Genomic DNA, 18,186 nt, shown 5'->3' on the forward strand with positions numbered 1-18,186 from the left:
TCGTAGCTAAAACTGATGAATTTGATAATCTAATTAATACTGATACGCTTTTAGCTGCCCAACAGGAAGATAGAACGTTAGATAGAATTTTTAAACTATGCAAGTCGAACCAAATTCAACGAAATAGAAAGGGTGGACTCGCTACAGTTCAATTTAGAATGAAAGAGAAATTATTATACCGTTATTATAAATCTCCTAGAGTAAATTTTGGCCAAGAAACAAGTCAACTTGTAGTCCCTGAAAAACATAGACAACAAGTTATGAAAGTTGCGCATGACTCGATTATGGGAGGACATTTGGGACACCGGAAAACATTAGATCGTATTATGTCGCAGTTTTTTTGGCCCAACCTCCATGCTGATGTAAAACGTTACTGTCAATCTTGTGACATATGTCAGAAAACTACGCCCCGGGGAAGGGTAGACAAGGTCCCTTTAGGACACATGCCATTAATCAGCATACCATTCCAGCGCGTAGGCGTAGATCTGGTGGGTCCCATTATGTCTGATAATCCCCGAAAATATCGGTATATTTTAGTACTCGTGGATTATGCCACTCGATATCCCGAGGGTTCTCCACTCAAAAATATACGTGCTGAAACTGTCGCGGAGGAGTTAGTCAACATGTATAGTCGGGTTGGAATCCCTAAAGAAATTTTGACAGATCAGGGGAAACAGTTTATTTCTGATGTCATGAGGGAAGTATCCCGACTGTTGTCCGTGCGTCAGATGACAACATCACCCTACCATCCGCAAACTAATGGATTGGTTGAGAAATTTAATGGTGTTCTAAAACGAATGTTAACCCGGATGTGCGAAGAAAGGCCCAATGACTGGGATCGTTATATAAGCCCCCTCCTGTTTGCGTATAGGGAAGCTCCTCAAGCTAGCTTAGGGTTTTCGCCATTTGAACTTTTGTATGGCCGTACTGTTCGAGGCCTCATGGCAATCTTGCGCGAGCTCTGGACTAATGAGAATGTAGAACCTGAAACTAAACTTACATATACTTATGTTCTGGACCTCAAAAACAGACTAGAACAAACTTGCGAAATGGCTTTAAAAGAGCTGCATAAATCTAGTGATATATATAGACATCACTTTAATAAAACTAAGAAGAATAGACAGTTTCAAGTTAATGATAAGGTTCTTCTCTTATTGCCAGTAGCCCACGACAAACTACATTTACAGTGGCAGGGCCCCTTTGATGTGAAGGAACGGGTGGGGGATTGTGACTATAGAATTAACAAAGGTGGGAAAATTAAACTTTTCCACGCTAATATGTTAAAGCGGTACGAAGAGAGAGCGCCCTCTGTGACTAAAGATAAGTCTGACACACCCGGACTATTCATGAAAGTCAATGTTGCCTTTATTGATAGTCATCCTTTGGATCATGGGATTGAAGGCCCGGGGGCGAACTTTACTGAATTGATAGATTTTTTACCCAAAATATGTAACCAGTCTATAAAAGATGTGCACGTGTACGAGAACTTGAATCTCTCTCAAAAACAAGATATTTCATGTTTACTTAACAAACATCAAACAGTTTTGACTGACGTACCAGGACGTACAAACGTTGTTGAGTACGATATCAAGTTGAGCACAAGTGAACCAATTTTTACCAAACAATACCCCCTTCCTCTGGCCTCCGAAGATGTGTTCAAAAAGGAAGTCGATGATATGTTAGAACTCGACATTATCAAGAGATCCAACTCCCCTTACTCATCACCAGTGGTCTTAGTAAAAAAACAAGATGGCACTATTCGATTTTGCAACGATTACCGCAAGCTTAACCGAATTACGGTTTTCGATGCAGAACCAATGCCTAACCCCGATAAATTATTCGCTCGTTTACATGCAGGAAATTATTTATCTAAATTCGATTTAACAAAAGGTTTTTGGCAAATCCCTTTGTCACTAAATGCTAAAGAAAAGACGGCATTTCAGACCCCCCCCCCAGGGTAACATGCACTATAAAGTTCTCCCATTTGGACTCAAAAATAGTCCTGCAAATTTTTCGAGAATGATGCGGATAATCCTAGAGGGTTTGCAGGACAATGTAGTTAATTTGATTGACGACATTTTGATGTACAATTCTACTTGGCAAGGCCATCTTAGCACGATTGAAACTGTCCTTAAACGCTTGAACCAAGCAGGTCTTACAGCCAAGCCCTCCAAATGTTACATTGGTTATGATCAATTAGAATTTCTTGGACATATTGTTGGGCGAGGTTTGTTACAAACAGTTCCTGACAAAATTAGTGCAGTAAAGGAAACGCACCCACCGAAAACGATCACCCAACTGAGGTCTTTCTTGGGCTTTTGCTCCTATTATAGGAAGTTTGTGCCAAATTTTGCAGCCATTGCCGCCCCTTTACATTACCTTACAAAAAAGGGTCAACCAAAACAATTAAAATGGGAAGATGTACATCAAACTGCCTTCACTAAATTAAAACAAGCATTGAACTCTGATCGTATTTTACACCTCCCGAATTTTCGCAAAATATTTGTTCTTAGAACGGATGCCTCTAATGAAGGATTGGGGGCTGTTTTACTGCAGTACGACGAAGAAATTGTAGGAAACTTAGTTCGACCGAATCTAGATATGCGGTTGTTGAGAAGGAATGTCTGGCAGTCATTTGGGGGCTAAGAAAATTCCAACAATACTTGCTTCTGAAAGAATTCTGGATAGAAACTGACCATCAACCTCTTATTTATTTAAATAAATCGAAAATGAATAATGGACGCCTTATGAGATGGGCAATGTACCTCCAGTCCTTCAACTATCGTGTTATTGCTATCAAAGGGTCCCATAATATCGGAGCCGACTTTCTTAGCAGAAATGCCGTAGATTGAGGGAAGACTGTCCATCTTAATAGTTTTATAGGTTAATGTATGCATTTTTACATCGATGCCTTAAACTTTGTGCTCCCTGCTGTCTGCAGGTTCATATTGTAAAATTGTTTTACCATAGTAACCTCTCAAACCCGGGACGTGTGTCAGGAATCCAAAGTTTAATTTATTTCCAAGTATTACGCCCTCCCTGTTAGGCTTATAAGCTTTTAAATGCATACATGATTTACATAGAAAGGGGAATACTTTGTGACTTGTTATAGGTGGAGAAATAAAGAAATACTTAATACATATATTGCATGCACGAATTGTTACATTCTTCGCAAGGGGAGCAGCCTGATTGGACGACAAAGAATTTACCCGGGGTGAGATTTGTCTCCAAATACTATGGTACCGAAGACTTGATTCCCGAGAATCAGGATGAATCTGAGGTTAATAAACTTTAGTGAATTTGGTTAGCCGGGTCAACAAACTCGGTTTTGCATTTCTGTCAGTTTGCATAACATTCCTGTCGCACCTGATGTGGTAGTTTCTCGCAATTCTTCTGGTTTCGACCAATAAGAACTGAGCAGTGTAAACAAAGGGGTGTCATCTTGATTTACATATGGTCCACAATAAATTGAACAAGAAAGCGTGCCTTGGTTGGCGTGTTGGACGATCCACCAGAAGTACGGTATAACGCAGATAACGTCACCATTGAACTCCGGATTGAGAATTCACTCTCTGGTCGTCCTGGTGTCAGCTATAGTACTGCACAGCGTCCTCGTGAGGTGAGCCACCCCTGGAAACCAAGCCGTCTGAAGTTTGTCGCCACGTTTGTTGCTGCAGTTCGACATCGTTACGTCCGGTATAGTACATCTGCCTTACACGCACAAACAGCCAGGTTTCAGTTTCCCCTTGCCTTACCTGCATATTTCGACCGCGGTTACGTTTATCGGAACCGTCTAAAATATTTAGGCAATGCAGTAATATTTAATTAGCCGATTTTGTGAAGCTATTTGTGTATTTACTGTCAAACTTTTGCTCTTGTATTAAAGTGTGCGTACGTACATTGCAGTTAATTCAAATTTGGTGTCATTTAGTGCTGTGCGTGTATGATGAATGTGTTCGTTCCCTTATTTATAAATTCCCTATGGTTCTTAGATGTCCAATTGTTATTGGCCTGAGATCATTGTCGTCTTGTAACGATAACCATCTTAATGATTTCCAATGCCTTTATGGCCCGTGAAAAGAACCCACAAGTGTGATCTATATAGTTTAAGTTATACGAATCACTGTTTGGCATTCCCATTCGCTTTGTATGAATTATTGCAGATTTAATACAAATATATATATAGACCTCTTGACAATACTGGTAATAATAACATTAACTAAGATATACAATTAATAAAAAGTGGGATAGTAATAGTGTCACTAACATACAAGTAGTGAAGGTATTTATATAAAAAGTAGGGATACAATTAGTAAAAGTGACGAGATAAAAACAGTAACACAACTAAGCAGAAGTATATACGATAACAGTGGAAAAAGAAAAGTTCAAAAAGATTAATCGACAAATTTAAGACAACGTACATAATAGCCTATTTGACTCGAGGTCTAAAGGGCGACCACAAGTCCATTCATACAACCTTAGAATGTTAAATGACATGCTTATAAACTTAGAAAACAATAGTAAAATTAACCGATCGACTGCGATCCAAAGTTGAATACATTAAATAAAAAGGTCAACAGAATGTTCAATAATGAAACAAATGATGTCGATGAACCAGACATGAACTGCTACAATGCAATGAATCATCAAAAAGGGCATTGGAAGAAAATATTTCTCTTCCCATTTATGAAACTTACACGAATATAAATGTAAATAGTATCCGCTATGAAATAGGTTTTGTGAGACGTACAAAAAACGACAAAGGATGTTTGCATTGATAACATTGAACAATCAAAGTTTAGCGAGTATTTTATCTACTCACGAGAGCAGTGCAATGGATTAAATTACCAAGCAAATAATTAACAGTCAACATTTCTCAAAATTTATAGTTTTATTGTGAATAACCGATTACTTAATTTTATGGACACCAGGGGTAAAATTGTTTATGAACAAAACTGATTTCGAAAGGAAGGTCTTGTGAAATCAAATGTTCGCACTTGCGTAAATTGTTTGAAGAGTTTATCTACAATTGATCATGATCTTGTTTACCATAATGTCTTGTCACTGACATCAATGAAGTAATGTACGCATGTTTTAGGAAACGGTTCATACCTGCCAATCTGAAAACGGCAACTGTGAATCATTTTTAGAAATGAAAGTGAGAACAAAAGTTGTTGTAGTTATAGGCGATAGAAGCATTGATTGTGCTCACCCATACCCTTATTTGGGCATTGTATTCAACGAACATCTCAATTATCAGGCAAGTATAGAGGTGCAATTCTCAATAACTTTAAATATTTAGGGTATCAGGGCGTTGACATTTTATAAAAGCCATATGCGCAATTTCTGCACATAATTAATGTTTTTCTGTAAGGTTTGTTTATTGATTTCGACAATGTGACAATGTTTAAAATTAGGCACTAAGATTCTTTCTACGGGCTCATAGAATTACACCTACACTTGCAGTAAATGGATACACTAGATATCACCGTTGCAAAGATATCAGATGGGTAGATATGATACATATGTGAAATCGTTTGATTGCCATGGAAAGTGACCGACAGGTATGGTAGATGTCATTACAAATGGTCATCTGAAATACAGTACATTTTGGTAACTTTGAACACTGAAGATACATTTATTGCTATGGAGTCATGTGACTGCACTCACTGTATAAATAAATCATTCTCCGAGATTAAAGGTTCCCGAGTAAGAAAGGTTGTTGTAATTTAAGGCAAAAGCGGACATATACTTATCATTTTAGCCAATGTCAGTATAAATTTTACCCACTCTCACTGGTTGTATTTAGCACATCACCTGAAGTGAACGTATAAATATATATATATATATATTTATTTGCTCTTGTAGGCCACTGGCCCCTTTTGCTTATTACAATACTGATGCAACAAATCTTTGGTCAAAGGTCAAGTACATCTTGTCTCAACTTAAATGCATTTTGTATAAAAACAGCTAAGTTACTAATAATTTCAAATGAATTACATGACATTAAGGAATAAAACTTATTTACAGATGGATTTGTATAAGACCAAATAGGAATGAGCCGCTTTCTAATCATCTTATACAGAGGACATATCATAATGAAATGATATTCGTCCTCTACTTCCATCATGTCACAGACTTGACAAAGTCTATAATCAATGTCAAGCCCCATGACCCTGCCGCCCTCTATTGCGAATACATGACTGGAACATCTAAAGCATGATAATGTTCGTCTCAATTTAACATTACTAATAAATAATAAATAATCTTCCCTCTGGAATAGGACTTTGAGATTACAATATGTACGTAGTTTGTTATTTGTACACACCTCCGCTCTCCAATTTTGTCTGAAAATATCATTTGCCCTTGACATGAATTGACAGAGAAAGGCTTCAGGGTCACCAGGACCCTGCCAAAACCATACTCAAAAAGAAAAGATTTTATGTGTGTTGCCCATGACGTTCTGACATTTTCATCAAGATTGAGCGCAAGTTTATAAGCTTGCTTAGCAACTCTACTTGGGTGCATGGTTAATAGTCTTAGCCAGTATTTCATACACTTTTTGACTGTATAATTATATATAGGGTATCTACCACACTCTCCAAGCACTGCAACGTCGGATGTGGAAGACTTAACTCCTAAAAAAGCTTTGCAATATTTTAACTGGGCTTTTTCTACTACCTAATATCTATTATGTCCCCATATCTCTGATCCGTAACTCAAAATTGGTAAAATCATACCATCAAATAATTTAAAATAATCATTATATGGAAGACTCCCAGTATTATGTATCATGCGAAAAATTGCCCCCATCGCTTTTTGTGCTTGTCTTGCTAATGTATTTACAGCCATTGACCATGAATTTCTACTAGAGATCAATAAACCAAGGTATTTGTAGTAACTCACTGTATTAATCCGTGTCCCTCCAAATGCCCAGTTTTCACTTTTCTTAACAATGCCCCCGCGTCTAAAAACTATAATTTCTGTTTTACTTAAGTTTACCGACATTTTCCAAAGTGTACAAAATTTTTCCAAAATCGACAGAAGTCTCTGTAAGCCAATAGGAGAATCACTAAAAATGGCCACATCATCTGCATACAAAAGCGAAAATAAATTTAAAAGTTCCTGTGAGATTTGAATACCCAGTTCATTGAGTTCATTGATGAATAATGTAAATAAAAATGGACTAATCATGCATCCCTGACGTACCCCAACATGACAACAGAAGTAGTTTGTAATACCTTGCTGCGATTTAACGCAAGCTTTGACATCTTTGTACATGGACTTCAAAATAATAAGCATTTTCCCACTAATACCCTCTATACATAGTCTATACAATAATAAGTTATGGTCTACTGAATCAAAAGCTTTGCTAAAATCCACAAATGCACAATAAAATCTACCTTTTGATTTACTCAAATATTTTTGAACTTAACATGCAAGACAAAGATGTTATCAACCGTACTATAACCTTTGCAAAAACCTGCCTGACAATCTGTAATACAACCCACAGCATCTGCCCATTTTACCAGTCTTGTATTCAATATTGATGTGAAAATTTTACTCAATGAGTTTAATAAGGTAATTCCCCTGTAATTCTGTGGATCAGTCATACTTCCCTTTTTATGTATTGGTACTATTATACCTTTACACCATTCATTTGGAAAGACTCCGGTGTCATAAATAACATTAAACATAAACATTAGAGCGGGAACGAGTATATTTTTGGCAGCTTTATAAAAATCATTGGGGATGCCATCCGGTCCAGGGGAATTGTCATTTTTTATTTTTTTCAGTGCATGTAAAATTTCTATTTCTGAAATTTTTCTATTCAAAATTTCATCTATACTGCCATCCTAACTATTGCCCGCGTAATCAAAATCTTCTAAATATTGCTCAACTGTGGCATCTAAAGGTGACTTTTGTCTTTCGGGGTTGTGAAGTATTTCAAAATGTTGCAGCCATTTTGTCGGTGCAATGTTTGGACAATGCTTACTAACTCCCGTGAACCGTTTGACCTGTTTCCACAAATCATTTCTATCTACCTCTCGTAAATTCTTACAAGCATCACGTTTGAATTTGCTTTTTGTTTTTTCACATACCTTTTTAAAAGCTACATTTAATGTTTTATAATTTTGTAAGCTCTCAAGATCATCATGCTTTCTGAATTTACGTAATGCAAAGTACATGTCACGTTTAGCTGACATACAATGTGTATTAAACCAGGTCGAGTATGGCTGCCTGTGAACACCTTTGCCACAATATGCACGTTTCCTGAAATCACTAGCTGCCCAGTTTAAAACATTATACAGATTTTCGATAATATCATTTACACATTCTGTATTAGAATTTAGAATCTGATTTATCATATTTACCCCCTTATTGGACATCATATTTTCTAGAAAGAGGTGACTCTTTTCCTTGTCCCATTTAAATGGAGAATACGTATAATAAAGTGTTTCAGATTCCTCTGATGTGTTATTCAACAACTTAATATTCATAGAACACAATAATGGGAAATGGTCTGAATCACCTCTGTCCCCTACACAAAAACTGGTAATGTTTTGAAATAGTGGAGTCTATGCTATAACATAATCCACCACACTGGATCCCCTGTTAGCTGTACATGTGAACTCCCCTGCTAAATCTGCCCCCAATCTACCATTCAGGAAATGAATTGAATATTCACAACACAATTCAAGCAGACTTTTCCCAAAATTATTTTTAAGCATATCTTTTGAATTTCTCTTAATCTCAAAGGTATCCTCTACATAACTTTCAGTTGAAGTTTGAATGTGGTCTAAAGAATCGCCAATAATATAATCAAAATCTTGACCTGTCCTGGCATTGAAGTCGCCCATAAGTAACCAGTAACAGTCAGGGTACTGAGCCCCCAAACTACTCAATTGTTGACCTAATAAATCAATACCATTAGTTTCGTCTGTATAGGCGGTTGACCGCTCTGGAGGAATATACAGAGAACCTACAATAATGTTATTTTGCAAGCCAAAATAACCTGCATCTAGCATAATGAAAACCGAATCTTTTAATTTAGTTGACAATTTAGTTATCCCTTGGCGGCACCATGTTTTAATGAAAACAGATACCCCACCACCACATCTACCGAATTGTGACTTTTTCTCTCTGACTGAATGAAAAACATCATAATCAGCTAAACATACATCAGGTAAATTCAGCTTATGAAGCCATGTTTCCTCAAAGGAAATAATATCAAACTCTGACACAAATTGTTGAAATGATTCATTAAATAACTTATTTCTTAACCCCTGGACATTCCATGACAGAAAACGAATACTGGATTTGGCAACATCTCGTATACCCGGGCCTTGACCCCACCTCTATCTATGTGTATTAAGGGTTTTGACAGTACCAGTGATATCATCTACCATATACTTAACTTTCTCCCCACTTGGATATACAACAGACATGGTAACATAATTTATATATACCTTTGCACTGTTATTTGCCTGCAAAATGTCTTTCTTCTTTGCAAAAAGTTGCTTGCGTTTAGCTCTAGTATTCTTGAAAAATTTCCTCGATTGAAAAGTTAGTATTTTTCAGTTTGTAAGCGTTTCTTCGAACTTTCTCTTTATCCTTATAACGCACAAATTTAACAACAACTGGCTTTGAACCTCTAACATTTGGAGCATTAAATACGCGATGTGCCCTCTCTATGTCCATAGATGACGAATCTAATTCAAGATTTTCCGATATTTGGCTCTTCACTTTTTCCTCTGTCATTTCCCAGGTCTCATTTTGTTCTTGTGGAATACCGTAGAATACCAAATTTGATCTCCTTGCTCTATCTTCACTTTCATTTTTTCCCTTTCATATTGTAGCAAACGGTGATTTATAGAACTGTTTTGAAGTTTTAACTGTTCATTTTCCTATCTCAATTGAGTCATCTCCTCTTTAAGCACACGGACGTCTTCAGTATTACGTTGTATTTGTTTGGATAATTCATCCTTCATTTCCTTCACATGTTCCTCAACTTTATTAACCCTTTCACGAATATCAGCTCCCATTTTCTTTAATGTGTCCATAATGGCCGCATTTGTCACTTCTTTGATCTGTTCGGATGCCGACGCAGCATGCCCATATTTATCCTTACCATTTCCAAATGCCAATGTTGTTTGTCTGGTTGTTGGTTGTGGGCCTGGATTCACTTCAACATCGCCCGATACTATTAATAATGCGATCAGAACTAACCGTATAGCGATCGCTACAAGGTGAATGTCATGATCTGACCTTGACCATGAATGATAATGGCGATCCTTTGTTGTCTTGACACGTTGAGTGAAACAACCAACACGCACTCGAAATAGCTCTATTGAGATTTCCATCTTCACACAAACACTACGATTTGACAGATGATACACTTACAGTCCATGTCTTGTGCAGATACTGAAGTTTTGGCTTTTTAAACTTGTAAAATACTGATAGTTTTTGAGAGCGACGTGAACGCAACAACAGCCTAGTCGTGACCCTTGACTCTCTCTCTATAAATACAATACGAGTAGTAAAACTAATACGCAGATACAATTAATGAAAAGTGGCAGGGAGATAATATTAATAGTTTAAACAATGTACAACTAGCATTGAAAGCTGCAATACAATATAGTAAATCATTTGAAATACTATCAAATAGCAATACGACACTAATAGTGAAAGTAACAATATGTGAGTATCAACACGATACTGGTAGTGAATGTGTCAGGCAGATACAGTAAAAATGTATCAATTCGATACTAATAGTGAAAGTATCAATATACTTAGGTAGTGTGAGTATCAACACAATTTTGTTAGTGAAAGTTTCAGACAGATACAGTAAAAATGTATCAATTCGATACTAATAGCGAAATTATCAATATAAGTATTGTGAGTATCAACACAATACTAGTAGTGAAAGTATCAGGGAGACACAGTAAAAATGTATCAATTAGATACTAATAGTGAAAGTATCAATATAAGTAGTATGAGTATCAACACAATACTGGTAGTGAAAGTATCAGACAGATACAGCAAAAATATCAATTCCATATTATTATTGTAAGCATTCATACGATAATGAATCTTGCAATTTTTTTCAGCAGTATTATTACTAATATACAAGTAATGAAAATATCAATACGACACAATATGAACATGCATGAACTACTTTCTAGTGTGAATGTTTATACGATACTCGTGGTAAAGGTACAAAACATTTACTAGTAGTAACATTATTGCAAACACAAGTAATTAAATAGTTTTTCTAAAATAAAGTAATGAAATAAATAACACGATACTAGTAGTTAGAACATTTATACGGTACTAATACCGAAAGTATCAGGCAAGTACTGTTAAGTATTAGAATTACTCAGACATAAGTAATGAAAGTATCAATTCTAGTACTCAATACTAATACCGTATGCGTCAATACGATGCTAGTAGGGAACGTGTCAATATGATACTATTATTTCAAATGTCAACAAGCTACTAGTAGTGAAAGTAACAGACTGATAATAATAGTAATATGATAACTAAGATGCAAGTAATGGAAGTAACAATGCGACACTATTATTAGAAATATTAATATGATATGAGTAGTTCAAATATCATGACAATAATAGTATACGGACGGGTTATAACAATGCCAGGAGTGGAAATGGCAATACAATAATAGTTGTGAAAATATACTTGTAGTACATTATCCGGTAACAAAAACAATTTTATTCTGAGAAACATTTTAGACATAATTTGAGACAAACAATTAATTAAGGTGGGGAGATAACATCACACCCTGGTGATAGTAATCGTAAATTATGTTGATTGCAAATTGATCACGTCAAGTGCTTTACAACTATGTAATGTAATAGATGGCGCTGTATCAGTGATGTTAATTGTATTTGATTTGTAATAATTAACCATGAAAAGCTAATCACTGTTAACGATATTTTCACGTTCTAATCGACAATTTGGTAAACTTTAGTAAGTAACTGCTAAACAACATCTTACAATTTAATACAAATATTCTTTGTCTATTTTCAATACAGAATTGTCTCCGTTTAATTGTGGTTTACAGTTGTGGAATAATATCTTCAATAAATCCAACAAGCGCATTATAATGCTTTTGGATAATTCAGGATATCACAAACAAGCAGCCTGTCTGCGAGATAGCTACGCTGTTAGCAATGCACATTTCTATTAAAGAACTGAAGATATCATTAGAAAATGAATAATATGTATAGTATCAAAGCAATCGGACTTCGAAAATACAACTTTTTACCAAAAATATCCATCAAAATTAGATAATTGAAGATATCATCACGAAATGAAAAAAATCTGAGAGAGGTTCACATGTAGTACCTATATATGTAATATCAAAGCAATCAGACTTGCGGTTTTTAACAAGAAGTCGAAAATATCACTTTTTACCAAAAATGACAAAAATACTCATCAAAGTTAAAGAATTAAAGATATCATCACAAAATGAACTAATCTGAGAGAGGTTTACATTACGTACCTATATGTGTAATATCAAAGCAATCAGACTTACGATTTTTAAAAAGAAGTCAAAAATATCACTTTTTACCAAAAATAACACAAATGTTCACCAAAATTAGAGAATTAGAAGGTCCACCCAAGGTACATGTACACCGAGTATCAAAGCATTCAGGCTTGTAATTTCCAAGAAGAAGTCGAAAAAGTAAAAAGTTGACACGAAAGACGGACGACAGACGACGACGACGGGCAATCACTCATATGATAAGCTCCGCTCGACAAAGTCGACAGCGGAGCTGAAAACTTGCAATGCCGAATCTCAAATGTGAGAAATGAGGACGGACATCAACAAAGTTATTTATTCTGAAATATGTTTTGTGGAAATGTGTCGTGAGTATCGTTATAGCACTCTAAAGATATGTCAGGGTTTAATCATAATATTTTAATTGAAATAAATTGTGTATATGTGAGTGTGTGTATGTGTAACAATGATAACAAAATATAATTGCTACCACATTCGTAACTATGACAGAGCAGTGGAAATATTGTACTCGTACGTGTCCGCGTCTATAATTTAAATATTTTAGAGAGATCATTTACTCAGTTTATCTGTAAAGGAAACAACACTTTGGATACTAATGGCGGGGTAATTTGACTTTTTATATTATTGTCCTGGACGCGCCCGTTGCGCAAAATCAAAACATCATGTCTGTCGGTAATCGCGATTTGTACTGCACATGTTTCCCAGAAAAAATAATACATACAGTAATTAAGATAGTTGTGAAACCGTGCATCATGTAATGAATATGTAGCAATGGTGATTATATATTGGTTATATGTGTCTTACCCCTTGAACACCATCCGGGATATTGTAATCGATGCATATTGCGCCCCATTGATTAACACTATTCTTCATCGTACCATGTGGCATGTTTCCAGTGATAACTTCGGACTTACATTCAACCTCTCTTTGAGGGGGGCTCTCTGTACGTTCACAGTTTACTTCACCAATGGATAACGTATGTGGTGAAACACTTTCCTGAAATTTGAATTTAATGTCTGTTCCTATTTCATACTGCGTTATTAGGAATGTATGTCCTAACTCCATCAGTCCTTCTTCTAAATTCTGTTTTTGTGATAGAATATCAGCTGGGTTGCCATGGTGAAGAAAGTTGGTAGCGTAAGACTGCATACTTTCTGCTCGTCCTAAATCCAACTCGATGTGTTCCATCTGTGCCTGTAATTCTTTCTCTCTTACCACATATCTCAGTCACCTTGGCAAGAAGTCTCTGCTTTTCTTGTTTTACACGTTTAATAATGTTAGCTGCGTGTTGCTTTATTTCTTGTTCTACTGATATTTGTTTACGTTTGAGCTGTTTTTTTACTTGTTCCTGTTTATCTTTACATGAATTCAGTGACGTCACTGCTCTTCCCAGTTTATCTGTAAGACTATGTAAATTAGGAGAATATTTATTCACGGCATCTCCCATGGATATCATTTTATGATCGATTCCTTTATGATCGATCATACCACACTTTATGCAAGCTGTAACTTGACACAAATCACAGAATAACTCCAGCTGGTTGTCAGGGTGGTTTGTACAGAATCGTGGTCGGATGAGATGACGCTGATCAGATTTCTCTAATTCTTGGTACTCCTCTACTGTGATCACTTTGTGGTTTTTCGTAACTCGCATACGATTATGTGGTACACTGCAATCTTGACAAACAAACTCGGCGCAGTCTTTGCACCAGAACGAGGCTGCAGATGCACACACATCACACTTCAACACACCTTGACCAATCTTGACGTTACAGAACATTTCCAGCATCTCGTTTACAAACAGATTGTTATTTAGTGCTCTGACACCACCTGGAGGAACGGCGTGTGGTTTTCGACAAGATGGACAAGTCAGTTGACCATGTTTCTTTTCAACCCACGACTTCAGACATTTCTCACAGAATGTATGAACACATGGTAATATCTTTGGTGATGTGAATCTTTCTTGACATATAGGACAAAGAAGGATTTTCTTATCAATATCGTCCATAAGTTGTTTGTGTGACGTGGCTCCAATATTGCTGGCCATTATGAGAGGGTTATTGGTTGAATCTGAAAATTGGGAAAAATAAAGTGAAATTAAATTCATATTTTCATATCTAAAATAGATAACCCCCAACTACCTGACATAAATAAATAAATTAAGCGCACATTAAGTGACTATTTGGAGTATTTCTAATTTTTAACAAATAACCTGTCTAACCGCTGAATTCAATTAATATTCAAAATCCTGATTGTTAAAATGTTAAATCAGCAATGTTGGCCAACATGCATCTATAATCTATAATTAGCGGCGATGTTAACACATAGCCGAACAGTTTTTCGCCACAATGAAACATCTACAACAATGTAAAATGAAAAAAAATATTCACTAAAAATAGAGAATTAAAGATACCTACATACTAAGTATCAAAATAATTGGGGTGACAGTTAACAAAGAGAACAAACTAACTTACAAAATTTGAGAAGTAATAAATACAATTCTTGACAGATGACGACGGACAATCTACATGAAAAGCTCCACTTTTTTATCTTTGATGACAACATAGATACAAATTCATGGTGGGTTTATTGAATATAGGATCCGTACAAATATGGTAAAGCAATGGATATTGCTGATTCAAATACAATCTTGTTAATCTGATAACAAGACTGCATGTGGCAAGCATCGTTCAAAGCATCCGGAAATAAGGACATTAGAAATTACTTATTACATTTTTGGTTGAATATTTGTTGAAATCATTATAACTCCGGCGACTAACTACCAAGTCATTTGTTTTGAATTAATGAGTGTTTCAGTTCCACTCGACACGTGGAAATCTATCACACCTACCTAAATTCAACCCCAATTTACATGTAATATGTTTGCAATATAATACTCGTGCTGGACGCTAGGAAGCTAGATTTGAAATGCCTGGAACCAGAACAGTAGACCGATAGTGAGGTTCAGTTTAATGTGTATTCGTTTCTACCGTAGTGAACTTTAACCCCAAGACGGTTGTTTGAGTTGGCTTAAGGTAGTTCGTTTACATAATTGTTGATTAAGGTTTGTGTTCATGTACGAACAATTTTATAAGAGAAAAGCTGTCTGAAACATGCAAAATATTGGCCCTTTTTGAACTATTTCCATAGCAATTCATTGTAAAGCATTATTCCATAGAAAATAGATACTATTTGTCAGAATTATTTCATGATTTAGCACCTGAAATGATCTTTCGTTCCTGGGTATTTCTGAAAATAATATAATCACTGAACTCTATACATGTTAGTATAGTCGTAGAAGCTTATTAAAATATCGGTAGTTTTGTTGCAATACATTTTTCACCAGGATTTTTTTTTAACACACACTTTCATATTATATCACCAGTTTTGTTTTGTTTTCAATTGGTACTTATGTCGGGCACCAATCCAACTTATTATTTCTGAACTGATAGATGTCATTTCATGTGATAATGTAGTCATATGACAATATGAAATATTTGTAATCATTGATATTATTAATATATTCTATTTTAATCCATACTTATATACATACATAACTTATATAAATTAGCTGAGAAGTGAAGAATTAAATACCGCATTCCAATTTTGTATGATTTGATGAAAATCTCAAACTAACCTTGTGATTATTATAATGAGTTTGGATTGCGTAAATTCGAATTCAGAAGTAAGCTCGAAAATAAAGTGTCTTCACATTTACATTGGGCGTAGGTTTATAATTTGACTTCAGGTATGTGCACAATTTATTGTTTTTTTTATCCCTCTCATTGTATCAATACGTTTTCTATGAGCTTCAACTTATTGCGCAATGGAGAATTATTCACATCGGATTTAGCTCTATTACTTGGAATATTGAGCGGTGTTATTGACAAGGAAAATGTCGGTGATCAAACACTGCTTCCATCCTAAAACTGAGGTAGTGAGAGTTTATGTAATTTGATATTAAGAGAATAAAGGACGACACAATGCCTATATTGCATGATAACAGGACAATAATGCGGGCAATAATGGACGAGACGCAGTACTGTACTGAACAGTACCCTGTTCGACGGGCCCTGCTATCATGCAATAATGAACAGGGTAGAGTCCTTAACACCAAGAAATGCCGAAATATTGAATATATGTTCAGTGGTGATTTGAAATGAGAGAAGCAAATAGTGTGGTTAGCGCGTCGTAGACGTTTGTATTTCAGTTGCACATAAAACGATCACCGGCACACGACATTTGAAAACACGCTGCCATGCTGTCGAAATACAAATGACCAGAATTTATTATTATTGTAAAACACCCTGGTGCGTTTGTTTAATATAGGATTCCCTTCAAATACAGGAAAGCATTGGATATTGTTGATTCAAATACAATCTTGCTCGACTGTTCGTGTATTGACCTTGAGACCTGTTCAGTTAACTGATAAAATAGATCATGTGACCAAACATGTGACCACGCGATCAACAAGAATGCGGCGTTTCAAATAATGGGCAGTTCACAATATGATTGTAATTAACGTACATAATTTATTCATGAGTGTTTAATACAACGTTGTATAGATTTTGGAACCAAATATGCGCCGTGTTCACCTTTGAATGCTATGCATTGTTAATCATACAAACTAGTTCAATGAACCCGGAAATAAGGTAAGAAAAATCGACATGTTGACTGCCATGTAATTTGTTTTGATTTCATGTGTATTTCATTTCCACTCAAAACAATATCAACACCGTGGGATTTCACCGCAAAAAATATACAACAAAATGGCGGTCTCGTCAGGGGTCGGTCATACCACAGTCCTAGTAGAGTGACTGTGGTCACACCTACTTGACGATCTTACAACCTGTTTATATAGTTTTACAAAATCATTCATTTTGTCATACCTACCTTAAATTAACCACTATTATTTACGCAATGTCCTTGCAATATAAGACTTGAGCTGGTCGTTGGAAGTTAGATTTGTAGTGCCGGGAACCAGGACAGGAGACGTACAGTGAGGTTGAGTTGTACTGGTATGTAACGCAGTGAACTTTAACCCCAAGTAGGTGGTATGAGTTGCCTTAAAGTCGTTTGTGGGCATTATACCAAATATATCAGAGCGGAAACAATATTACGTTCTTGTGTTTCGAAACTTTCAAAATTTTTGATTAAGACTTCACGTCTCAACTTTGGGATTTTTTACCTGTTACGAATTATTTTAATTGTACGATAACTTGCAAAATATGGGCAATTCATGTTAAAGCATTATTTCATAAAAATATATACTATTCGTTAGAATTCTTTAATAATTCGTGACAACCGTGAGTATCCGTATTATAAATACATTTAATATAGGTTCGTAATTCGTGTAAATAACTTGTATACTAGTATATCATATGTGTTGTTAGATTTTCATGATACAGACTTGTCTGTTGTTTGTTTGTTTGTTTGTTTAATTAGGTTGCGAGAAAATGGGTAAAACGGGAAACCATTTCAAACTGTTTTTACAAAATCGTACATTTGGTCTAACCTACCTTAAACTACTACTTTACAAATTAATTTCCTTGCAATATATGACTCGTACTGGGCGTTGGAAGCTAGATTTGTAATGACGGAATCCGGGGCAGGAGACAGATAGTGGGATTCACTTTGTG

At 35.7% G+C, this 18,186-nt stretch overlaps 1 protein-coding gene across 1 annotated transcript; it reads right to left on the reverse strand.

Annotated features, from left to right (window-relative positions):
- Nucleotides 1-13,622: 13,622 nt before the first annotated feature.
- Nucleotides 13,623-17,529, reverse strand: LOC146737869 (E3 ubiquitin-protein ligase TRIM56-like). Its single transcript, XM_085504714.1, has 2 exons — nt 17,441-17,529; nt 13,623-14,617 (listed from the first exon to the last, which is right to left on the reverse strand). Exon 2 carries the CDS (start codon nt 14,592-14,594, stop codon nt 13,650-13,652), a length of 945 nt encoding a protein of 314 aa, XP_085360840.1. The 5' UTR covers nt 14,595-14,617; nt 17,441-17,529; the 3' UTR covers nt 13,623-13,649.
- Nucleotides 17,530-18,186: the final 657 nt, after the last annotated feature.

This window comes from Saccoglossus kowalevskii, chromosome 10, assembly GCF_978046115.1.
Source record: "Saccoglossus kowalevskii chromosome 10, keSacKowa6.1, whole genome shotgun sequence".
Classification (NCBI taxonomy): domain Eukaryota; kingdom Metazoa; phylum Hemichordata; class Enteropneusta; family Harrimaniidae; genus Saccoglossus; species Saccoglossus kowalevskii.